Source organism: Rhinopithecus roxellana, chromosome 6 (assembly GCF_007565055.1).
Source record: "Rhinopithecus roxellana isolate Shanxi Qingling chromosome 6, ASM756505v1, whole genome shotgun sequence".
Classification (NCBI taxonomy): Eukaryota; Metazoa; Chordata; class Mammalia; order Primates; family Cercopithecidae; genus Rhinopithecus; species Rhinopithecus roxellana.
This window is the reverse complement of record NC_044554.1, coordinates 30,922,564-30,949,393: the sequence shown is the minus strand read 5'-3', so window position 1 is coordinate 30,949,393 and position 26,830 is coordinate 30,922,564. Positions and strand designations below refer to the sequence as shown.

The following is a 26,830-nucleotide window of genomic DNA, read 5'->3' as shown; positions in this document are numbered from 1 at the left end:
GGAAAATGTTTCAAAGGCCAGGTGTGGTGGCTCACGCCTGTAATCCCAGCACTTTGGGAGGCCGAGGCGGGGGTATCACAAGATCAGGAGTACGAGATCAGCCTGACCAACATGGTGAAACCCCATCGACTAAAACTACAAAAATTAGCTGAGCGTGGTAGCGCGTGCCTTTAATCCCAGCTACTTGGGAGGCTGAGGCAGGAGAACTGCTTGAACCCGGGAGGCGGAAGTTACAGTCAGCCGAGATCACGCCACTGCACTCTGGCCTGGCAACAGAGCGAGACTCCGTCTCACAAAAACAAAAACAAAAAAAAAATAGTTTCATGATATGTTAAGTGCAAAAAGCAAGTTTCAAAACAATGTGTATATTATGATCCCATTTCTTCCTTTTTATTTACACATATGTATGTTTATAGAAAAAAAGTAAAAAAGGCTGTTGCCTAAAAGAGAAAGTAGTTAAATCTGAGTAGCATAACAGAATCTGTTTTGTATTCTGCTTCTCAGTACGTTTATGGTTGCCACAATGACTATTACATTGATCATCAGGCAAAAAGAGATGGGGAGATCTAAAAATGATTTTTATGTTTTAGCATATTTTGATAGGATATAATTGTCTTAACCGACTAGTGATGAAAATTTTTTAAGGCCAGACATTTATTTAATAAAATGCCTTTTGGAAAGCCCTTATTGCAAGGACGAAAGCCATAATGGCTAAAATAATAGAAGCCAAATTGAAATTCTAACACACAAAGAGTAACTAGTGGGTTGAAATTCTTCCAAATCAGGCAAAGGCCCTAATTCTCTTCAGCGTAGAGGTGTGAGCCCCACTGACAAGCAGATGGCAAAATGGGAAATCCTTCAATGTAGTTGTTTTTAATAACTTCTTTTGCCATCTACTATCTCATAGCTTGGATCAAAAAAGGCACTGGACTCTCTTCACTTCTCTATTCAAATATTTTAGAAGAAATCAAATACTCCCAAAAGAGTCATGATTCAAATCAATGTGTCACCCAATGAGAAAACTGCAAGGCTTGGGTTTACAGAGATGGTGGAGCAACTCATTTGCCACTTCCCTGATGGGGGTTTACAGGCTTAAGCAGATGCTAATACATCTCTGCCACTAAAGCCTTTGATCTTCCAGTCCTGTCTGATGAATCTACTGGAGTTTATGACTTTTCTTAAGGTAATAGGGTAAGTGATCAGAATCAATCCCCAGCCTACCAATCTTACCTGAATTCCAGAAACCCTACTGATTACTCTATTTTTTTTTTTTTTTTTTTTTTTTTTGAGACGAAGTCTTGCTCAGTTGCCCAGGCTGGAGTGCAGTGGCACGATCTTGGCTCACTACAAGCTCCGCCTCCCGAGTTCACGCCATTCTCCTGCCTCAGCCTCCTGAGTAGCTGGGACTACAGGCGCCCGCGCCACGCCTGGCTAATTTTTTGCATTTTTAGTAGAGATGGGGTTTCACCGTGTTAGCCAGGATGGTCTCGATCTCCTGACCTCGTGATCTGCCCGCCTTGGCCTCCCAAAGTGCTGGGATTACAGGCGTGAGCCACAGCACCCAGTCTGATTACTCCATTGTTAAAGACATCCAAATCTACATCTCAGAAACATGTACATCTATGAGGCCCCTGACTTGAAAGTTCTTCTCGGTGTTAGGTGGTCCACACAGAACAGGGTTTAAGACAATAAACCCTGTTTGTTGCCTTAGGAATAAGGCAGATCTGATACAGTTTCCACTCAGGAACTATGAGTCCTTGAGTAAACTTCTTAACTTCTCTAAGCCTCAGTTTCTCCATCTGTACAATGGGAATAATGCAAATAATATCTACTTTGATAAGTCATTGCTTAATAGAGTGCCTAGTATTTAGCCCTCAATGAAAGAGAAACTTGGGTTTTATTTTTAGTAATGATATCTTCTTTTGTAAATCCTCATCACCTATTTCTTTCAACAGTTTTTCCTACAATTCATTTTAGTTTCCAGAAAAGTTGTTATTCTAAGATACAAACATGTATATAAATTTGAGTTCCTCCTTTTATACCAGCTGCTTTAAAAAAATATAGCTAAGAATACTACAGACACAATTAAATCCATTTGTGATAGAATGCTTCAATGAATCTTTCTATGAGATTTCTTGGGAATATTTTAATATTTTCATGCTCATAAACCGCAGTCCAACTCTATAACTTACTCCAAAAATCACAGTGAATGTGCTTGTTGTGCTATATGTCTTGTAATGACATTTAGACAGAAGCAATGAAATCCGATCTAACCTAGCAGTAAACGTGGTAAAGTTGATTTCTGTGTAAAGTTATCAGTTCCAACTTCTAGCTACCCCAGACAAGGAGCCCTGGGTAGTCTTGACATGAACTTAAAAGCAAGGCATCTCTTGAGACAAGAACCAGGATCTACAATCACATTTCAAACGAATTTATGCCTTCGAACTAATTGACTTGTTAACTATGCTAATACATTCATGTCTCTGCCTTTATATGTTTTCAGTAAGTAATGCTACAGAACTCAATGATGTGAGATTAAAGAGCAAAGAATCTAGAGATTTCTGTAAACCCTTTTTCTATAGGAAACCAGATTAGACTTCCAAAACAGCTGATACAATTTTTGTGCATCTCCAAATATTTTATTTCTGTAGCAAATGTGTTGCTTCTTAGAAGACGGCTCTTTTAATTAGGCATTCTAGCCTAAGGGGAGAAAAGCTTCCATTTTCTCTATTTAGATAAGACCCACTTGAAAGTGGCAATACTAGATGCACTATGCAGTCTCATCTCCTACCACAGTTGTTCAAAATGTGAAGAATTAAGCAATAGCAAAGGTTATTCCCTCTGAACTCTGTGCCTTCTGTCATTCCCAGGTGGTGCTGGGGGCCAGCAGGGCTTCCTGGGCTGCATCCGCTCCTTGAGGATGAATGGGGTGACACTTGACCTGGAGGAAAGAGCAAAGGTCACATCTGGGTTCATATCCGGATGCTCAGGCCATTGCACCAGCTATGGAACGAACTGTGAAAACGGAGGCAAATGCCTAGAGAGATACCACGGTTACTCCTGCGATTGCTCTAATACTGCGTATGATGGAACATTTTGCAACAAAGGTAAGGCAGAGCCCATTTCCACAGCCACTTTTGTACATCTTTTTAAGCCCAAATCATCTATTTAGTGATTTTTCATATGTAAACAAGTGTGTCTTATTCTGAGGTTAAGATGATCAGAATTTTTCTTCCAACTTAGGTAGGAAGTTTCCAACCAAAATCATTTCCTAATCATTTTTGTTTGATAAGATGAGAGAAGCTTTGTGTATGGTGCAGAATTTCTTCCAGATTCCAGCAAATTATTCACTGCCTGAAACATTACAAAGACAGCCTCATTACATCTTTATGGTGAGGGTCAAAATAGGTGGCCTCCAAAAGGGGATTCAGGACTGACCCTCCCATGTTAGGATCTCCAAGAGATCGATTGATCAGTCAATTGCTGTAGTGAATCAGCCAGTGCACCCCAGTGGTCTTGATGCCCCCACCCCCTGCAGTTGCTAAGAGACTGTATCAAGCTATACTCACCAGAAAGCTCCTCTGGCCAGTCATTAACATCATTATTATCACTCTTACTCAGGATGCCTTTGAATGGCTCTCAGCCTAAGCTGAATGGCAGAAATATTGAAAAACTACATCTAATTGGTCACCTTAGAGCATCTGTTATTACTTGGTTCTTTTAGTCTTGAATAATTCCTTTAATCCCCGCAGAGCCAATAAGCAGAGTACAAGAGCCCCAATGCATATGCATGTTATCATTTGAACTATACCCTGTGATCCTGCATGACCAGAAGAAGAAATTTACTCAACTGCTCTGTGGCTTAATTCCCCATATATAAATGAGGGATGAAGAGAGGAGTAGCTGGTGCTTTTCCTAAGCTACAATTGAAATGCCTGTAAATCACTCTTCTCTTTCTAAATGAATGTATAGCATTTGGGTAAAGTTTTCTGTGAATGGTTGATGTATCTCTTAATAAGAAGCTTTACATAAGTAGCCTATTCAGAGTCTGATGAATACATGGAGGGTTGTTTACACTGGCATTATTCACGCAAGATGCCACACACAGAAGGAGGAATTGTTCCATAACATTCTCTGTACATCCAGGCTACTCTCTGGCAGCGCTATAATATCAGCATACAAATTAGACCAGACAGGGTATGAAAAATGAGCATGAGACAACAACAAAGGTGGAAAGGAACACCATAGTGGAATAATACCATACCACATTAACAGTGCTATTACAGTGCATTTTTCTGTTCAGAACAACATGGTTCCATGATTTTCCTGTGGCACACAATGGAATGGGCTTGCAGAACACATTAATTTTGCACTTGTAGAAATGACAGTCTTGCAATTACCATTCATTGTGCTTGATGCTAATTTAATGCAGTCATTTCCTTGCCAAAGTAATGTCTGAATGCAATCAAGTAAGCACTAATGCCTGAGAGATTCCAGTACATAAGTACCAATTTAAAGAAAATCACCATCCCTTTATTTTTGGAGAGTTAGGTTAAACACAGTAGCTCACACAAAACCTCTGGAGGTTAATAGGCAATCGTCATGAATAGAAAGGCAGGGGCATATCCTCCCCAGTTTAGCTCACATTGCAGACAAAGTAAAATGAATCCTGTGTGTTGCCTTTGACGTTATTTCAACATGTTTACACAAAAGACATCTAAATATTTCCTTATGATCTGTTTAGCAGAATGAGTTTTCATTTGATTCAATTAGTGGCTTTAACCAAAAAATTTAAATAGAGACTGTAAAACACACTGGAAACCATTTATGAGCATCCTTCTGAGTCAAGTACCTCCTTAACTTGGTAGAATGACAGCAGTACTGTTTTGGAGGAATCCCGCAGCTGTCCAGGAAAGCTTTGTCTGCACTAAGGCAAGCTCCGTCAGGGACTGGAAGGATCTCCCAGCCTGATGCTGCTTCTACTCTGGACCTCACTCCCCAGGTAGCCTGGTGCCTGCACAGCAGTTTCGGTGACCCCCACCTCAAACTTCAGCCAAACAGCTCAGTCTCTACGAAGAGCTTTGGCATTGGCCAAAGAATGAGCTCTAGGGAAGGCCTTCCCTGGCCTTCCTTTGATAGTATAGGTCTATGCTTGCAGATGGCGAAAACGTCTCTAATATTTTGCCAAGTGAATGAAGCAAGGCCCAACCTACCACACACAGCCGGATTACATGTTTATACAAAACAAAACATGCACACACACAGAGGTGAGGCAAACAAACCGTGAGAATACACACCAAAATATTAATTGTGGTTATTTTTTCCAGGAGGATAAAAATACTAGTATTTTTTCTTATTTTATTTTGCTTAAAGTTCTGGGATATATGTGCAGAACGTGCAGGTTTGTTACATAGGTATACATGTGCCATAGGATTTGCTGCATCATCTAAGTTTTAAGCCACACATGCATTAGGTATTTGTCCTAATGCTGTCTCTCCCCTTGCCCCCAACCCCACAACAGGCCCCTGCATGTGATGTTCCCTTCCCTGTGTCCATGTGTTTTCATTGTTCAGCTACCATTTATGAGTGAGAACATGTGGTGTTTGGTTTTCTGTTCCTATGTTAGTTTGCTGAGAATGATGGCTTCTAGCTTCATCCATGTCCCTGCAAAGGACATGAACTCATTCTTTTTTCTGGCTGCATAGTATTCCATATTGCATATGTGCCACATTTTCTTTATCCAGTCTATCATTGATGGGCATTTGGGATGGTTCTGAGTATTTGCTATGTAAATAGTGCTGCAATAACCATATGTGTGCATGTTTCTTATTTTGTTTTTGCTTAGCTATATTTTCCAGTCTTTGCACAATGATGTATTTCCTCTAACATCATTATTTTTTCTTCTTTGGAAAAATAATAATAGGAGGCTGAGTTCCTACCCCAGACATTTGAGGGGTAACTATCTCTGGTCATAAAATATCTAGCTATTTATTAGATATTATTGGACCATCTAGTTGTACTTTCTGGATTGGAGTAGCATGGTCAGGTGAAAATTTTATGTACTTATATTGCCCTTGATAATCTCAACACATTTAACAATACATTTTAAAATCTCAATACATTTAGCAGAACTCATTTTCCACAAGCAGCTGAAGAGACCGCCCTTCAGATGGGCACTGGAGGAAGGGCTGCCTTGTTGGGGTCAGGTTGCATAAAAATAAAAACCTCAAGACACTAGTATCACACTCAGCTATGTGAGAGGCTCACACTAGGACAGGCTTGGGACCCAAAATAGCCCAGGGGGACAGATCAGTGAGGTCTTGCCCCTGTATAGTATTAGCCCATCCAGGAGAATGGTGGGCAGACACCCATACTATTTGAATTGTCTCTGTTTTTCTCTCCTTTCCTTCTCCCCCTCGTCCCCATCCTCCTTATCATCATCCTCTTCTTCCCTTCTCCTCCTGCTTCCCTCTCCCTTCACCATAAACACACTCTTTACTTCTACATTAATCCCTCTCTCTGTCTCTGTCTCTCCATATTCCATACCTACTTTCCGTCTCTCCCTTTCTTTTGCTGGAGTGTACAGTTGAAGGTGTACATGAAATTGCCGTATCTTATCACTTCATTGAACGAGGAAGATGGGGCTGGATTTGAGCAGGTTCCTCATGATCATCTCTTCTGTTTTGTAGATAATGCACTGATACTGATACTCACTATTCCCCACTAACCGAAACCATACAGGAAGGGGACTTCCTCTAACCTCTTATCCAAATCTCCTTGCAGAACCCAGAACCCTTTTTCTTTCTTTTTCTTTTTTTTTTTTTTTTCTGAGACGGAGTCTTGCTCTGTCACCCAAGCTGGAGTGCAGTGGCGTGATCTCCACTCGCTGCAAGCTCCGCCTCCCGGGTTCATGCCATTCTCCTGCCTCAGCCTCCCATGTAGCTGGGACTACAGGCGCCCACCACCGTGCCCGCCTAATTTTTGTATTTTTAGTAGAGTCGGGTTTCACCATGTTAGCCAGGATGGTCTCGATCTCCTGACCTCGTGATCCCCCCGTCTCAGCCTCCCAAAGTGCTGGGATTACAGGCGTGAGCCACCGCGCCCGGCCCCCTTTTTCTTTTCTTTTCTGTTTGGTTTTGTTTTGTTTTGTTTTGGATGGAGTTTTGCTCTTGTCGCCCACACTGGAATGCAGTGGCACAATCTCGGCTCACTGCAACCTCTGCCTCCCAGGTTCAAGTAATTCTCCTGCCTCAGCCTCCCGAGTAGCTGGGATTACAGGCACCCGCCACCACATCCGGCTGATTTTTGTGTTTTTAGTAGAGATGGTTTCACCATGTTGGTCAGGCTAGTCCCGAGCTCCTGACCTCAAGTGATCTGCCCACCTCAGCCTCCCAAGGTGCTGGGATTACAGATGTGAGCCACCACACCTGGTCCAGAGCCGCTTTTCAAATAGATCCATAAAGATTTGACCACCAGTTAAAGTGTTAGCTCTCCCAGGGCTACTTGCATCTTTAGTAGGAGTGCTGACTAGGGAACATTTCATGGTTTGGAGATAGCACAAGGGCTGGAAAACCCTACAACTAGACCATGCAGGCAGCCTCTTCATCTGTCGGCAGATAACTGTGCAGCATCCCATCTTCTCAGCACGTTCACCAATGAGCAGCAGTTTAACTCAACGGAGGTAGGTCCCTTCCAGTCAGAATTCCTTGGCACCCCATTGGCTGAGGCTGACGGGAGAATCATCCCAGACTACATGGAAGGTTTAATTGTGGGTCTGTCATCCCCAGGATTATTGGGGACCAAATGGATAGTTGCTTGGTCATGCCAAGGATAATTTTCTAACATTAAAACTGCTCCTTCTTGGAAAGTCAGATCCCAAAACACTCAAGAATTTTATAATTATCAGTGTCACTTTTATTACTAACCAGAAATTAGAAACATAATTTGCATTACACTCTCTCTATGTCTTCTCTGTGTTTTTAAGCAAGAGGGAAAATAACAGACCTATAGCAGAGGCAGCAATTTCTATGTTTACCTTTCGTGGTTGAATGCCATAGTAGATTGAATTCATGTCCACCTGGAATGTCAGAATACAACCTTGTTTGGAAGTAGGGTCCTTGCAGATGTGCTTATGTTAAGGTGAGGTCATACTAGGATAGGGTGGACCGTAAATCCAATGAGTGTGTCCTCATAGGAAGAGGAGGGGACACAGAGACACACACAGACACAGAAGGAAAGCCATGTGAAGAAGGAGGCAGAGATCGGAGTTACACTGCCCCAAGCCAAGGAATTCCTGAGGCTACCAGAGGCTAGAAGAGCCAAGGAAAGATTATTCCCTAAAGTTTTGGAAGAAGCGTAGCCCTGAGAACACCTTGCTTTCAGACTTCTGGCTTCCTAGGAAAACAATACAAATGCTAATAAAAATCTACCATCTTCTTAATTCTTGCTCTTAACAAGGATAGCAGCTGGTATTTATGGAGAACTTCTCTGCTAGGCAGTGTGGTAAGCTTTCTAATTGTGTTAGCATCATTTAATCCCCACCACAACCTGGTGACATAGTTGCTGTTACTGTCGCTCCCAGTGTACCAAGAAGGAGATGGTTGCAGTAACCTGCCCCAAGGTGCACATACTAGTAAAAAGCAAGATTCCCTTTCCTTTCATTTTGTAGCAACTAAAAGCATAGCCTCTAGTCTAAAAGCTTTTTTGGCTATTGTGATTGAGTAAAAAGCAATTAGAATATTACTGGATGCAGAATTTATCATAAAAATAGGATACAAGGGCCGGGCGCGGTGGCTCAAGCCTGTAATCCCAGCACTTTGGGAGGCCGAGACGGGCGGATCACGAGGTCAGGAGATCGAGACCATCCTGGCTAACATGGTGAAACCCCGTCTCTACTAAAAAATACAAAAAAAAACTAGCTGGGCGAGATGGCGGGCGCCTGTAGTCCCAGCTACTCGGGAGGCTGAGGCAGGAGAATGGCGTAAACCCGGGAGGCGGAGCTTGCAGTGAGCTGAGATCCGGCCACTGCACTCCAGCCTGGGAGACAGAGCGAGACTCCATCTCAAAAATAAAAAAAAAAAAAATAAAATTAAATAAAAATAAAAAAATAAAAATAAAAATAGGATACAAGAATTCAACAGAGACTCCTTTTTTTTTTTTTTTTTTTTGGCCACATCTAGGTGTAAGGTTTATTCATTTATTGACTCATTTATTGAACAAACATTCATTGAACACCTGATGTGCCCAGAAGTCTTGAATGTATAGTTGAATCTGACTACACTGAAATTTCCAAAGCATTTTAATGGTTTACAGATACAAAATCAGGCAAGTCTAGAATATATGATAGGAATACATGTGCATTGGATATCACCCAGACTGCTGAAAACAGTTCTTCGTTATGATCCTTTCACCGAGCCAAGTTAAGCAAGAACTTATCATCAAGAGACACAAAGATATCCCCAAATTCACTCATCTGCACTTTTTTTTAACTATAAAAATGTTCATGTTCATATGTTAAGCCAAGACTACAGTTGAAAAATGTGTTTCTTTAATCACTCTGAAACCATTTTCTGAGTTAGGGAGTTCTGTTTTCTTCTCAAGCATTCATTTGTTTATTGCTTAGATAAAACTTGAAGAATAAAAGTCACGGGACTACTGAGTGACCAAGATTTGAATGGTCATTCAATCATTGCAGTGTTTCCATCCTTTGCAGTCACACAAATACGTGCCACCCTCCCTGTGTTCCAGCTAAGTCTCCTGTTCTCCCTATGAGTATTGTGAAATTAGCTAATATTTTATAATCTGTATTATTAAGGTGGTAGAAGAAGTTGTTTATAGCAAATTCAAGTCCCAACCTAGAAATGATGATGGAATTAGATGTCAGTTTGAATCCATCTTTCTCACATACCTATTGTGGAACCTTAGGAAAATTGTTTGTCACTGAACCTTATCTTCCAGAATACATAGTACCTACCTCTTAAGGATACCTTGAAAATCACACGGAATAATGTGAATGAGTTTCAACATGAAGGATCTGGCACACAGAAGTCCAACAGCAAATGTCCCTTTTCATTCTTAGCAGCCCTTTGCTTTTTGGTTTGTGTTTTTGTTTTTACTTAATTCATGTTGTCCTTTAATCCTTCACTAATAGCTTTAAATGTCAAATGCCTAACTGGCATTATTTTGGTGATCCTTGAGTATTGGATTGTCATTTCAGTACTTCAGGAGCAATGGCAGTGTCATAAAATGTCATCTCTACCTAATTTTGGTCACAGTAAAAGTATTCTGAAGCCCTGAAGGACTGAGGAGTATGCAGAGATTCTGGAAGATGCAATCAGAAACAACACCCACCAGTATCCCACTGGTTTTGTGAATAGTGCAAGTCTTAGTGCAATGTATCCAGTCCTTTCAAGAACCAAGTTGGGTCACCTTAGTAATTCCTGCATCCCTTCCTGACTCAAGGCCCATCAGGAGACAAGAAAGCACTGATAGCCGCGCACACTGGCTCACACCTGAATCCCAGCACTCTGAGAGGCCAAGATGGGAGGATCATGTGAGCCCAGGTGTTCAAGACCAGCCTGGGCAACATAGTGAGACCTCGTATCTACAGAAAAAAACAAACAAAATTAGCCAGGTGTGGTGGCACATGCCTGCAGTCCTAGCTACTTAGGAGGCTGAGATGGGAGAATCAGTTGAGCTCAGGGGGTCAAGGCTTCAATCAACCGAGATTGTGCCACTGCACTTTAGCCTAGGCAACAGAGCAAGACTGAGGAAAGAAAGAGGGAGAGAGAGAGAGTTGGGGGGGAGAGAGGGAGAGAGACAGAAGGAAGGAAGGGAGGGAGGGAGGGGAGAGAGACAGAGTGAGAGAGAAGAGAGAGAGAGAAAGAAAAGAGAGGAGAAAGAGGGAGAGAAAGAAGGAGGAGGAGAGAAGGACGGAAGGAGAGGAAGAGAGACGGAGAGAAAGAGAAGAAAAAATAGAAAAAAGAAAAGAAAGGTCACAGACTCCTTTTTGCTCCAAGAGACCTCAGGCTCAAGTCCACATTATACCTCTAAGGAAGAGACGATTTTCCATCTTGCCTCCTAGAGAAACATTTCTTGCTGGATGCGAGGTAGTGAGTTTGCCAAAGGGATTTTAAGACTGAACAAATTCTGTACCACAGCTCTCATTATGGAACAGGGACCAGAGTAAATCCGTGGTCTACCCTTTTAGAGCAGGTTGGAGAGAAAATTAATTAATACAAAATATATAAACAAGTATGGAGAGAAGGAAGAGAAATGTTGGAAGTATGCATCTTAGAATTTCACCCCTGTGTGAAACCAGCTAAGCTGTTAGTGACAATGGCCATTTTTTCTCAGGTCTACCTACCCAGTCTAATAATCCCAGCTTGGAAGACACTTTCACATCAGTAGGGAGAGAAACTTTTCACAGGCTTCTTTTTCATTTTCAGTTGGAACAGGAGGTTTGATAGATTTGGAAGAAGGCCCAAAGGAACAAGAATAGAACCCTTTTTTTCTCTTTTCTTCTTAGAGAATTATTCAAGAAGAGAAAATATCCCTTCTCTCTTAATATATTTCTTAAATCTTCAGACCTTAGGATGGAATTTGAAAGTATCATGATAACTGTGATGGTTAAAAAAGTGTCAACTTGACTGGATTAAGATTACCTAGTGTTCCATAGTGAGCAGGTCTATGCAAGCCTACCTCCAAAGGCCAAGGGAGCTGAGAGGCCAAAGAAAGAGTCTGACAAAGCCAGTTTCTCAGAAGAAAAAAACAAATTGAATAGGGACTTACCAACAAAAGCCACGTCTCTGGTATCTACAAGATGAGACAGTGGATCCCTTTACCCCTTCAGACCCAGGGCTTATATACCATAGAGAAAGGGTCTACATGCTTCAGAAGCAAGTTACCCAAGAGCAGAATTAGTGGTAAACAGTAGAGAAAGTGGAAAACTTAGTGGCATTCTGGAATTGGGTTATTCAGAAGCCAACGTGGTGGATTAGCATCCAAGAAGGAGCTGCTTTAGCCCCTACACCTAGAAATCTGTAAAGCATTACTTTGAGGTGTGTCTGTGAGGCTGTTTCCAGAGAACATTAGCATGTAGGGCTGAGTGGATGAGGTAATGAAGAGCTGCCCTCAGTGTGGGAAGGCATTATCTTATCTGCTAGGGGCTGCAGAGAACAAAAACAGAGAAAAGGTGGTAGTGCCTATCTATCTGGTAGAGATGAGATATACTGTTTTTGGGCAACTCCAGGCTCCCTAGCCTTTGGGCTGCAGAACTTATACCAGATTCTCATGCTTTTGAGCTTGGGCTAAGAGTTACGCCATTGGCTTCTTTTGTTCTGAGGCCTTTGGACTTGGACTGAGCCACACCACTGGCACCCCAGGGTCTCCACCATGTAGAGAACGTGTCATGGGACTTCCCAGCCTCCATAATTGCATGAGCCAATTCCCATAATAAATCCCCTGTCATGTGTCTGTATCTATATAGCCTATTGATTATGTCCCTCTAGATAACCCTAATACCGTAGCACATGAAAATAATCTGCTTTAAAGCTTAAAAATTAAAGACAGAAGGAAGAGCCAAAAAGTCAGAAAATATTTATGGATGAAAATCCATAAGTGGACAGAAGTCCACAAACATGTATGGAAAAAGAAAATAGTTTGACTTAATTCCAAACAGTCAAAGCTGCAGAGATAGCTGCCAAGTTTAAGTGGCTTTGTTATAGAATTTTGTGGTGATAAAATAGCATTCCCCCTAGCTAGAGGTTCTCTTTGGAGTCCCAGATGTTTGAGAAAACCTGGGCAATTAACCTTCTTAGAGAAAGAGATTTAAAAATTCCATGGGGAAAAAGCAAGTCCTCTGTAAAATTTTCTAAATGTGATACAGGACAAAGTGTTTGGATTTGGCTTTGGTCGTAGGACAAATAACTTTTATTTTTCAAGTGTGTGCCCTTTTCTAATCCCTACCAGTGTGGGAACACAATTGGTTTTTTTTTCCTGAGTGTTTTATTTGTGTATGCTGTTGAGTGTTTTTATTTCCTGTTCTTCAGCAATGATCAGAACTCTAAATAATGTGAAGTCCACAGAAATACCACTCTTTATCTTTTCCCACATATTAGCTCCATGACATGAGCTGAAACTCTATACATTTCTTTTCTTTTGTGAACCAAAAAGGAACCGGTCTGATAAATTGTCCTGAGGGTTTTGCTTTTAAATTGCTCACATGTTTGGCTGCCCTGCCAGCAGGTCCATTCACCAATGTCCACGCTGCCCTTGAGTACTCCATCACGTCTATGGGCCATGAAGACCTGCCTCTGACATGCAATTTCTTCACTTCACAACTGCTTTGCACGCTTATCATTTCCAACAGGCAGCTCTGGCCTTAGAAACTGGGCTCATTCCAGGCATTCCTTGGCTACAGGAAATTTACTTTCTTAAATGATCAAGCCTCAGACTATAATCCTATAGCTTACCCATTTTATAGATCAATCTGGCTTTGAAGTCACTCACATATTTTTACCTCTATTAATTCCAACTGGTTATAATAGTATTTGATTTAGATAAATAGGCATTTTATTATTTTCTAGTTAAAACCAAGTCCTGAGGAAATAAATTATGAAGAGCCAGCTGCTCTCTCCGAGCCATCCTTTTCTTGGCATTTCAAATGTATTATCTTCATTTTCTCAAGAGGAGTGGGCACGGGATATAGTGAAATGTTTAACTTGACTAACAATATTTTCTAGCGACTCTTCCAAGGGATATGTTTACTAAATATAAGGTGGCTTTTACAGTATTCAAGTTCTATAAGGCAAAGACTCTCAGTTAAAATAAATTATTGGCAGTACAATTTAACATCCTACATCCTGTGTGAATGAAGTAAGTTCAAGCAGTTTGATCATTAATAATTTTTTTCCTTCATATACACTGAGTACAAGTTTAGTGAAATATGGGAACATGTACTAAGAGTCTGCTGTGGGGGAAGCAGTGGATTGCCAGCAAGGAAGGACAGGATGAATAAGACTAGGCTGGGAATGCAATGGAGGAGATAGAACCAACTGCAACATACAGGGAAGCAAGGCAGAAGGCCGAGTGAGAGACCCCCATGGACACCTTCCAAGTCTTGTCCAAGGACAGCATGGCAGATAGTGGTGGGTTGCACCTAATTCCAAGGGTGTGATTTGGGTTAAGGGAGAAGACTCTTTGGAAAACATATATCATTAAAGCCTAAAGACAAAAGTTTTAAAGCATTGTCTTTGAAATAATACAATTGATATTTGCAAGAAATACTTATTTGCTTTTTTTGGGGGGGGTGGGGTGAGGGCAGTCTTTAAACTTTGTTGCCCTGGCTGGAGTGCAGTGGTGCAATGATGGCTCACTGCAGCCTTGACCTCCTGGGCTCAGCCTCGACCTCCTGGCCTCAACCCACCTTGGCCCCCAGAGTAGCTGGGACTACAGGCATGTGCTACTGTACCCTGCTAATTTTTTAATTTTTTTGTAGCAACAGGGTCTCACTGTGTTGCCCAGGCTGGTCTCAAACTCCTGGCATCAGGGTATCTTTCCACCTCAGCCTCCCAAAGAGCTGGGATTACAGGCATGAGCCACCATGCCCAGCCTACTTATTTGCTTTTAATATTACAAAATGGAATTGCTTTAGACATTAATAGTGGACAAAATATTTTAGGATTTAGATCAGCTTAACTATTTTTCAAATTATATTCCACCAGCCAAAAATATTTCATGAGACTTTGCCTTCTTTAATTTCTAATATGAAAACAGTAGGGAATTTTTTCCATTTTTCAAAAATTTATTCTAATAATTAATATGATTTTCTCAAAATACACATGTCTCCTTGCAGTTTTTTCACTTACTCCCACCTCCAGATAATTTTATATGAACCTAATGGACACCTTCTCCTTGAGTATTTCTACCTTAAAGATAACTTTAAAGATACAACTTCAATGATAGATCAACAAATTGATATGTAAACTGGGCACAGTGGCTCATGCCTGTTAATTCCAGCATTTTGGGACACTGAGGCAGGAGGATTGCTTGAGCCCAAGAGTTTGAGACCAGCTTGGGTAGCACAGTGAGACCCCCATCTCTTTTAAAAAAAAAAAAAAAATTTAAAAATAAGTTGACATGTAAATAAGTTTATCTTTGCTTTTTGTTAAAAGAGGTCTTCTAAAAACGTATTTTTTATCGACTTCAACATTACTAAATTTTGTTTCAGTATTTTGAAGTGTAGACCTTAACTAATGCAAATTTGCTTACTTTAGACTAGTACAAATGACTTATGATTTACCTACTGCAGTGGCCAATCTCACTTCCTGTGCTTCTCCCTAGGGAGTTAGGTCAAGTATAGCTTACAGAGAAATACTAAATTCTAGCCCTTATGTGAATCATTTCTCAGCAATCCTCAAAGGCACCAAAATGTTCTTTCACACCTTCTATTTCTTTCCACCCTGGATTTATGACCAGAAACATAAACAACACTATTCTAAACTAATTTTGTTTAAAGAAAAGAGAAATTTGTACTTTTTGAGTTTATCCCAATTAAAGAGGGAAGCTTATATTATATAGAACAGAGGAACAAGAATAACTTGAATTCCAATTTCAACCTTATTAAAAACCAAAGTGAACAATCCTAACTAGGCATTCTGTTTCTTTATAAATTGCACTAATTATATAAAATTCATTATTCACAAGGCTGTGAGGATGAAACGAGCTGATGGGTGTGAAAGTGCTTTGAAAAGCATTAATGTTATAAAATGCAAATTATTATTAAGTTTATTAATCACTCAGTCAGAGGTCCCAAAGTTGAAAGCCTCTTTAGTGAGAATCCTGCAAAATATAAACCATTGTCATTCAAAAGCTGCCAGGAAATCCTAGACAGAACTTTTCTATCTGCATTGTTAGTGTTGCCATAACCAACAGCAAAAGCTTTTCCCTTCCAGCTGTTGACATTAGTGCTTGCCCGTCTCTCTGTACAGCAGTGAGATGGGTTATCCAGAAGTTTCGTGCTCACAACAGTCCAGCAAGACTTCAGACCTCAGAGTTATACTAGTTTACGACATAGAGTGCTGTATTCATAGTCAGCCAACCCTTGAATGCATGGCCCTGATTGAATTCCTGTCTCTGTCATGGAATTGGCATGAATCATTTGGCCTAGAACATCATTAAAGCAGCAAACACACTTGAGATTAAATAAGAATGGATTCCAGGCCGGGCGCGGTGGCTCAAGCCTGTAATCCCAGCACTTTGGGAGGCCGAGACGGGTGGATCACGAGGTCAGGAGATCGAGACCATCCTGGCTAACACGGTGAAACCCCGTCTCTACTAAAAAATACAAAAAACTAGCCGGGCGAGGTGGCGGGCGCCTGTAGTCCCAGCTACTCGGGAGGCTGAGGCAGGAGAATGGCGTAAACCCGGGAGGCGGAGCTTGCAGTGAGCTGAGATCCGGCCACTGCACTCCAGCCTGGGCGACAGAGAGAGACTCCGTCTCAAAAAAAAAAAAAAGAATGGATTCTAAAACATCCTCTTGAGGTTGTTATTGAGATGGTTAGCAAATCATGTTGGTTCCTTGAGTATCTTGTAGAGTTTCAAGAAATAAAAAACAACTGCTACATTGTAGAAAGTGCATCTAAAATTTTCCTCTTATCGCAGGTGATGAACAGTGTCTCTGCATCCTCTGCCCCATTACTAAAGATGACAACTCCTGTTCAGATGAATGAGTCCAGATTTTTCTCATGTCTAAGCCAAATGTAACCCAAATACTTGAACAAGTATTTTAGTTTTCAGAGATTAATTTTTTAGTTTTCAGAGATTAACAAGGATATAAGTAAAATGCTTTCTAAAGCTTTACTATTGAAGTAATCTGATTTCAATCCCTTTTAAATAGGTCTATTTTAGCCTGTTGACTTTTGTATTTCCTTAATAAATGTCTCTTATAAAGGAATCCTGTAAATTCAGTTAAAAATATAAATTAAGTCATGTAAGTCAAATTAAACCAGTAGATCAAGTTGTAAATTTAAAACAAGTTTATAATCCCCCTCCTCTATTAACTAAGTTAAAGTTATCTTCTGTGGCCTCATACAACAACCTCCTGAATCATAAACCACATGTAGTTATGTCAAACACTTAATAACTTCTTTAAAAATATCAAGGACTATTCCAAAAAACTTTTATTTCTATTAGTATAATGAATTTATGATTACTCAGACTTTCAGCTTTTGCACTAACATTCAAATGTCATTGGGTTACTGATTTCAACACTTCTTCAATTACTCTAAATGGTTAAAAGTTCAGGAAGCCCCTTTTGTCAAAAAATCAAAGTGTGTCATGGTTAAAAGGAATATTTTATTCATTCACATTCAACTGACATTTTATTAAACATTTCCTGTTATGCCGGGCACTGAACTAAGTGTGCTCACATAGTTTACCTTATTTAATCGTCACAACAACATTCAGGCATTGATATAATCACTTTGTTTTCAACATGAAGAAACTGAGACTTCTAGAGGTTAAGTTTATCATCCTAAATCACATTTCTAGTAAATGGCAGATTGAGATTGGAATCCTAGGTCCCTGACTCCAAGCCTAGTGTTTTTTTCCACCATATATACTAGCATAATGTCCTCTTTATTACACACTCACTGGATCAGATCCAAGCTGTGTTCATGGAGAGCTTGGGACCACATGAGGCAGCCCTTTTCCTATTTGAGCATTTCGGACAACTGGAAAGATTTCCCTCATCCTGAACCATCATCTCCATTAAAGTTGGAAAATGTCTCCATGAAGAAACAGTGGGTGTCTGGCTCTGGGTTCAAATTCCTGTGCCTGTGAGAACTCAGAAACACCTATGCACCTTCAAAATCCCCAACTCTGCGGAGACAAAGCAGAGCGCCTGGCCTAAGTTTGACATAAAAGGGGTATTTAATAGCTGATTCATTCCTTACTCTTCTGTTTCCTTTACCAAAGTCTTAATGGACCTTAAAACTGATACGCTCAGAGAAAGAGGCTGACACATGGTCAGTGGTCCCGTTTGCCATGGCTATTCTCCCAATGCCCCAGGAGGCCTTGAAAGATATTAGCCTTGCTTGTTGTCCAATGTAGAATGGCAAATTAGTGAGTTCCTTGGATACCAGATAATGCAGCTTGCCTGGTGTGTCCTCTTTCTATCTTATCACCCTAATGACTCAGGGCAGGCCTAAGTCCTAAAGTTCTGAAGAAGTTTCCCTTCTTTCTTTGCTTTTCTTTTTGAGGCCCTCTCTGTGTGGTTGAGCAAGGAAACATACACACAAACACACACACACACAGAAAAACAGAGCCAGGTGTGAACTGGACCTGTCGGCTTCTAACGAAAAGTCTCAGATAACAAGATATTTCTTTGTGTTTTCAGGGCGCCACCCACACACCATATCCATGCTGTTGTGTTAATAGCAGAGACTTCTCTCTCTGAATACATGAGGAGAGGAATAAAACAAGGGACATGACCAAATAAATTCTTCTGACATGAGAGACCACTTTAGATTGCCTTATTACAAAGAAGGTGATTTGCGGGGTAAACACAGGCCATGCCCTGTAAGTTTTCTTGTTGATGAAATTCATGCTTTGAATTACTGATTGATGGCTGCTGAAGGATGGCAATTTCTCTGTTCCAGTCTGGAGATCGCACTACGTATAAGGAGCTTCTGATGATGGAAATTCTAAAATCCAAACAAAACGTGGAAACAATGTTTTAAAACTCGATATCTATTTCTATAAGGAGCTAGGAGGGTGGGTGCAATTGGTCAGCTCCAGCTGTTTCCTTACTTTTACTGCAAAGTTGTTACAAGGAGGAATTCAGTGTACAACTGTGAGCTTCAGGCCGCTCAAGCTACTGCATTACACTACATGGCTATGCTCTGATCCCAGCACGAGCCTTTTTTCCTCTAGCCAAAGGATAATGTAAAAATTATGACACAAATAAAATATTTATCTTCTAGGCATGAGTAAAGGAATTCACAAATCAGGACCTAGCCTGCAAGCATCCAAGAGTCTAGAGCAGGCCCCTCTTTTTTATAAAAACCAACCATATGAATAAAAAGCTGCCCTGCCCCAACTTCACCCCCTACCCATCACAGACCACACCATCACCCCACCATCCCCACATACATGCATGCACACACACACACACACACACACACACAGACACACACAAAGCCACCCACTACCACTGCAGTGGGGAATCACTGATTTTTTTTTTTTAATTAAACTTTTAGAGAACCCATGAGTTTAGATGGAAAAAATCATGGGAGAGTAGGAATAGTTTAAGGAATGTGCTTGGAGACCAGCCACTCTTCACCCAAAATGATTTCCTTTGAACTTCCTGACGTGTTCCCTTTCTGTCCTGTGGCCTATTATTCTATTAGGCCATTCTATTCTGTTAGAGCATCATTTGAATCAGCAGGAGTGGGTCTGGGAGGTTGGTGATCCCATCTCTTTGATACCTCAATGTGGACGGAAATGAAATGGCCAAGTCCTTACCCAGAAGAGCTGTCCTGAAGAAGGAGCACTGAGTTTGAAGGGAGGAGCCAGGCGTACTTTAGGAGTGGGGAAGACATTGGACAAGCTTTGAGGAGATAGTTAAGATGACTTCCGTGGAAACAGAGAGCTGAAGCCTTTTAGTAACAGACTGGAAGGAAGAGGCAGCCAAAGATACGCTTTTCTTCGCTGATCTTGCCTTAAGCCGGCAGGTCTGCACTGGCAAAAAGAGAGGAAACTGTCTTCCTCTCCCCTCTGGCAGTTTCTCTTGCTGCTAAGATGCAGAATCCAAGCTAATGGCATTAGTGCTATAATTTGGTTTCACTACTAAATAATCTTTAGTTATTGATCTATGTTAGAATATTGTACTGTTGGAAAATGTATTCTGAGTTCCTAAAATCAATTTATATTATTATAATGTATGTGCCATACTATCATTATGTACATAGTATTAGCATATATAGCATTTCATTCCCTTGAAACCACTTGATCTTCATACTCATCATTTAAAAATACTGCTTCGTATTATTCCACCCAGTGGGTTTACCAAAATTTATTTAACCTAAATATTTCACAATAGGGAAATGGCAATTTCAATTTCTGTTCTTAAAATTGTTTCCAATGTTTTTATTGTAAATAATACTGCAGTAAATGATTTTTGCAAGTGGCATTTCAGTATTTTACATTATTTATTGAGGATGGATTGCCAGACATGGAGAGGTAGAGTTAGAGGATATAAAATGCCTAGGCTTTTCCTGTAGAAAGCCAATGAGATTATCTAAACACAGTGCCAGAGTACATGCAATATACACTGAGAATGTCTTGTTCTCTCAACACTACCAGCAATGTTTTTCTTTTTTTATTTTTATGAAGATAATAAGCTAAAATGGTAACCTATTTGCCTTTGTTTCCTCCAAAATCCCTAGAAAAGGATTTCAAAAAAATGTTAAAGGTACTAGTCAAATCTAAACAAAGAGGACAGCAACATTTAGAAAGATGGCAAGCAAATGGAGGAATAACACACTTAGTAGACAAAGGGAAGCCAACCCCTAAGCTGGTTGAGGGAGAAGCTCAAGAGCAGGCAATTATAAAACAGCAGCTTTTATAAGGAACTGACTCCTGCAATTACTGTATTAACTCATTCATGAAGGTGGAACCCTCATGGTCAGGCTCTGGTGAGAGCCCTCTTCAGGCTCAAGAGCCTGGCTCCCCTTCTCTTTGCCCTTCTGCCATGGGATGATACAACAAGGAGGCTCTCACAAGATCCCATCCCCTCTATCTTGAACTTGCCAGCCTCCAGAACCACAGCCAAGACATTTCCATTCATTGTAAATTATCTGCAGTATTCTATTATAGCAGCACAAAATGGACCGAGACAGGCTGCTATAGTGGACTGCCATAGCAGGTTCTGTTGCACTAGAGGGCTCAGAAATGGGTAGCCCCTGGCACCTAGAAAGACAGACTTAAAAACAGAAGGATCAGCTAAAAGTTTCTATATGAAGTCGATCTTCTCCACACTCCTGCAGCTGGGCAACTGCCCCAGAGCCAAATAAGGCAGAAGACCCAAGGTTTAGTGTCTGGAGGGGCTTCTTTTATCTCTTGAAGATTTGGAAGATTGTGTTTTCCAAGAATGGCTGCCACAAAACACTCCTGACACCTGTGCTTCCAGAGCCAAGTCACTGCTCCATCAAGACATGATATCTAGTTTTCCTCTCCAAGAATCTGGACAGCCCTGGGACTCGCTTAAGCCAACAGAATATGGCAGAAATTATGCTGCCTGACTTCCAAAGCTAGGTTTCAGAGCCAAGGTGACATGTGCTTTGGGAACTGGGCCATGCACATTGAAGCCCTGATTGCCCAGGAAAGCAATCGACTGCCCTGAGGCCACCATGCTCAAGGAAGTGCACTAGGTTACGTGGATCAGGCACATGGAAAAGCCTTGAGATGACCTCAGGAGATAGAGAGAGGCCAAATTTGTGATTCACAGAAACCATTAGAGATAATGAAATAATTGTTGTTGTTTTAAACCAGTAAGTTTGGGGAGCAATCTGTTAGGTAGCAATAGGGACTGGAACAGAGAAGATGAGTAATAGTTTTTTAGTTTTCCAAAAGAACTTACTCTCCAAGTATTATCTTTGTTTTTGCTAAATTCTTTGTATTAGTCAAGGCTCTTTAGAGAGACAGAATCAAGAGGAGATGTATACCTATATCTATATCTCTATATATGAAAGGAGATTTATTTGGGGAATTGGCACATGCAATTATGGCAGAAGTCCCACAATCAGCCCTCTGCAACCTGGAGAAACAGGGAAGCCAGCAACATGGCTCAGTCCAAGTCTTAAGGCCACAGAACCAGGGAAGCTGATGGTGTACCTCTCAGTGGGAGGCTGGCGGCCTCAGACACTGGGGGACCACTGGTACAAGTTAAATAGTCCAAATGCTGGAGAACCCAGAATTCTGATGCCAAGGGCAGGAGATGTCCCAGCAAAAAAAGAAAAATAGAAAGAAGAAAAAACATGCATTCAAATCATTTTGTAACTCCTAATTATTAGGACTGATAATAAAACAAGACTCCAGATTCCAGACCTAGAGAGCAACCAGTATAGACTGAACAAGGAAGATGAAGAGCTCTATGGGGACTATCTTTGTCTTTAGTCTCTTTGGGCTGTGCTAAGGATTGAATGTGTCCCCCAAAAAGCATGCACTGGAAATGTAATCTTCAATGCAGAAGTGTTGGGAGGTGAGGCCTAATAGGAGACGTTTAGGTCATGAGGGCTCCACCCTCGTGAATGGATTAATGCCATAATTGCAGGAGCTGGTTAGTTAGAAATATGAAGTTGATGCCAAAAATAGGATGACTTCTAAGGAGTGGGAAGTGGGGAGGTGGAGGGGAGACTACTGTTATGTGTTTCAAGGCTTACAGAAGCATTTGAGTCCTTTTTTTAAAATGTTGTGTCAATTTATGGCATACAAAGGTAATTTTGTTGCACGCATGGATTACATAGTGGTGAAGTCAGAGCTTTTAAGGTCTCTATCACGCAAACAAAATACATTAAGTAATCTCTCATCATCCACCCCAACACCCTTCTGAGTCTCCACACCCTGTGTCCATGTAGGCCCATCATTTAACTCCCACTTATAAATGAGAACATGCAGTGTTTGTCTTTCTCGGTCTGACTTGTTCAACGGAAAGTCCTTAGACTATGTATGTCATAACATTCATAAAAACTGATCAACTTAAATACCACATTAAAATGATTACAGAAAAATGCAAGTAAAACTATAATAAAGTCATTTTTATTCCCCTCCCTCAAAGCCAACTGATAACGAAAAGAAAGAAATGGATGACAAAAAACCAAACAAACAAACAAACAAACAAGCAAACACAAAAACCCTCCATGCAGTGAGCCGAGATCCCGCCATTGCACTCCAGCCGGTGGGACAAGAGCAAAACTCCATCTCAAAAAAAAAAACCTCCAACAAAATATGACAGTGCTCATTGCCACAAACCACAAATTAGGAAGGATACGTGACACATGCCAACTACTTTGAAATTTGCATCAGAATGAGAGAGGAGGCAGTTAATTCATGTTTTCTTAACTTCACTCAAAGTTCAGCAATTCCTTTGGCTCTGTTTCAGTTTCTTCACCGTATTACTTTATTATGAAATGTGACTTTATTTTTTCCTATAAAAGCAGCAGAGGTGATTGAAAGTTCTTTGCATTTTTTTGGTGGTGTTAGAATTTTTAATAAGGACCACATGTGTCTTTCTAAAAATTAACCTATTTGTTCTCTTTTTTAAAAACGAAAAATTTTTTTACTCAATATGAATATACTTTTGAGGTAAGAGGATTTTCACCTAGTATTCTAAAATCACAAAAATAAATTTGTTATTTTTTTTATTGCAAATATTTTTCCTAAATGGTTATTTTCAGATCAAATAATAGGATGTTGGAAATACCGGCCTGACCATACTGCACAGATTGAGAGGTTAGGTACTAAATTATAGACTTTTAGAGGGAGCTAAAGATATTAGAGTCCAACTCCACTCCACTCCCCAAAGATAAGGGCCAGGGCCAGCCTAGCCATTAGGTGGTGTGGACACAACCCACATGTTTTGAGAGGCCCACACATATATGTTAAAATTTCTTTAGAAATCAGAAGAATGAAAATGAACTTTGGGGTCAAAGAAAATATTTTAATATATAATATTAACACATTTTCCCTTGATGCCAACATTGTCATGAAATATAAATTTTCATAATTTTTTTTTAATGGAAGAAAGGGACCACAAGGGCAAGTGTGCCTGGGGCCCCTGAAAGTCATAATGTGGCCCTGATGAGGACTCTGGGACCTAAAAAGATTCCTGTAATTGGTGGTCGCAGAGCCTGGACCAAAGCTCAGGGCCTCTAACTCCTCCTCTGTGGTGCTTTCTGCCATGCTTTTCTCTGGCTTGGGAATTCCACACACTCCATGGTCCAGCCCACACTCCTTACCTGACCTTATCTCTGGATGTCAGTCATGGTGCGTCTTCTGCTCCAGTTAGGTAGGCCCAGCCTCATGTCCTGTGATTTATCACAAACGCCCTCCGTCCCAGCTCCAGGGAGCCTCCCATTGTTCCCAGTCCACTGCTGTTCATTCCCAGCACTGGCTCTCACTCCTCCCACTCTCCCCATGTGGAGAATCCTTTCTGTTTCCTTCTGCTTGTTCAAGAGGATCCTCATCTCCAGAGGCTTTGTCTTAACACTGCCTTTTTTTTTTCTTTTAACTGAAACAGGGTCTTGCTCTGTTGCCCAGGCTGCAGTGCAGTGGCACAATCAGGGCCCACTGCAGCCTCGACTTCCTGGGCTCAGGCAATCCTCCTGCCTCAGCCTCCCAAGTAGCTGGGACTACAGGTGCATACCACCATGCCTAGCTTGTGTGTGTGTGTGTGTTTGTGTGTGTGTGTGTGTATGTATGTGTGTATACATATTATTATTATTTTGTTTTTTGTAGAGACAGGGTTTCACCATATGGCCCAGGCTGGTCTCAAAGTCCTGGGTTCAAGCAATCCACCTGCCTTGGCCCCCAAAGTGTTGAGAGTACAGGCATGAGCCTCTTTCAAGTACTTTATAAGACTCCTCCAGCCTTGAGTGATCTATCCTATGTATAAAAGCATTTGCCATTAAGTAACAAATTATCTTTTCTTATTCGTATTTGTCTCATATGTCTTAGTTTTCTTTCCTCAATTATCTTGTCGGGTCCTTGAGCTCAGAAGCTATGTTGGTCAAGGTTCCCCAGAAAAAAAAGAACCAGTAGGATAAGTATAATATAGATAAGAGAGAATTTATTATTGGAAGTGACTTATGTAATTATGGAAGCCAAGACAGTCTATGATATGCCATCTGTGAGCTGGAGGCCCAGGAAAGTCCATGGTGTAATTCAGCCTGAGTCTGAAGGCCTGGGAACGGGGAGCTGGTGTGTAACTCCCAGTCCAAGACGAGAGGCCTAAGAACTGAAGGAAGTGAGGTGGGGGGAGTCTCAGGGCATGAGAAGAAGGATGTCCCAGTTCAAGAAAAAAAAAAAGAGACGATTTACCCTTCCTCCACATTTTTGTTTCATCCGGCTCCTCAATGGATTGGATGGTGCCCACCCTTATTGGTGAGGGCAGATCTACTATTCTCAGCCTACTGAATTGAATACTAATTTATGGAAACACCCTCACAGACACACCCAAAAATTATGTTTTACCAGTTATCTGGACACCCTTAGTCCAGTCAAGTTGACACATGAAATTAACCATCATAGAAGCCATGTCTCATATACTCACTGAGCATGTATATGATCAGCACTCAGTCAACACCCAAATGATTGTCAGAAATCTCTGACAACTCCTCCTTCAATAATAGGCTCAAGTGCTACCTCTTCTGGGTCTCCGAAATAGGCTTGGCTTTCCTTTCTCTTTCTTGTATTTGTATCCTCTGTGGTGAAAGTCACGCTGTCTGATTGCAAATTCCTTCTGGGCAAGGGCTGATGTCTTCTCATCCTTATTGTCAGTCTCCAGCACAGTCTCTGCTACAAAGTAGGTGTTTGGTAAGTATTTGATGAATGAGCATTTTCTAGAACCAACTTTTAAATTGAATTTCTTGGTCCTGGAGACATTTGTTTTTCATGTGAGTTTTCCATCCTTGAAAAAAATAGGAAAAGAAAAGACAAGGAAACAAGAAAGCAACTTGAAAACAGGAAAAAACTGGTGAAAGTTATTTTCATACAAGTCTTTGTTGACCTTTCTCTGTAGCACTGAATTCCTTCCCTGTGGCATTAAATTCACAGCCTAAGCTATAGCTAGCTTTCCAAACTAGACAAGCATCCCACTTAAGCACAATTGATCTCATTTCAGTTTGTGTCTTTGGGCAATGAAATACCACAAAGACCTTTTCTACCTTTGCTTTGACGCTTTTTAAAAAGGAATTTCTAAATATTTTTAAAATGTTTGAAATACACAATGATAGGATAACTCCAAAGCTGTCATATTTGTCAAATATTTCAAGTCAGAATTTAATATATCCTGTAACTGAGACTCTTTTATAAAATTGAGACAGGCACCTGAAGACCACTTTTATTTCTGTATTTTCTCGGTGTCCCAAGCAACCCTCTTCTGAGAAATCACTAATATTTCCTGAGCAGTTGAACCACAACAAAGACCATGGAAAGAAATTTTAAAAAGGGTCTTCTCAGACATTCAGAGCGCACATCCTTACAAATGCATTCTACTGACCTGCAAAATGTGAGTGGGAATTTATAAATGCCTACCAAAAGAATATTCAAGTCAACATTTGACCTGTCAAATCTAATCAGTTTGGTTTTGATCATTGTACCGGGTTGCTATTCGCAAACACTAATGGAAAGCAAAAACACAAACAGCATTTTTAAAGAGTTTCTAGAAGAATATCCCATTTGCACACACATGTAAGATTAATTTTCCCCAGAGTTGAGCAATTTCAGGATCAATTGACTACTGATCCCAAGGAACAATCCAAAAAGAAAATCCCTAAAAAATTTTTTTGAATGTCAAGACCCAGCATGGGAAACTATACCTTGAAAATGCAGTTTGAATAGCTTGTCTTTTAATCCCAAGTGAAATAAATCAATCATCTATTAGACTTTTCTAGTTCCTTGTGTAGTCAGGGATGGAAGAGTTCACTGCAGCGGGATTAGGATTAACTGTGGGGATCTGGGTCCAGGAACTTGCCTGACCGCTAGAATGGGACCGGGAGTGAGCAGAGGATTTTGCAGCAGTGCTGCAGCACACAGTAGAGGAAGCTGGTAG

At 40.8% G+C, this 26,830-nt stretch overlaps 1 protein-coding gene across 1 annotated transcript in view; it reads left to right on the top strand.

Annotated features, from left to right (window-relative positions):
* Positions 1-26,830, top strand: part of CNTNAP2 (contactin associated protein like 2) — a 1,672,147-nt gene that overhangs the window by 1,419,564 nt on the left and 225,753 nt on the right. The window contains 1 exon segment of the mRNA XM_030933000.1: positions 2,871-3,107. Coding sequence (XP_030788860.1) covers positions 2,871-3,107 — 237 coding nt within the window.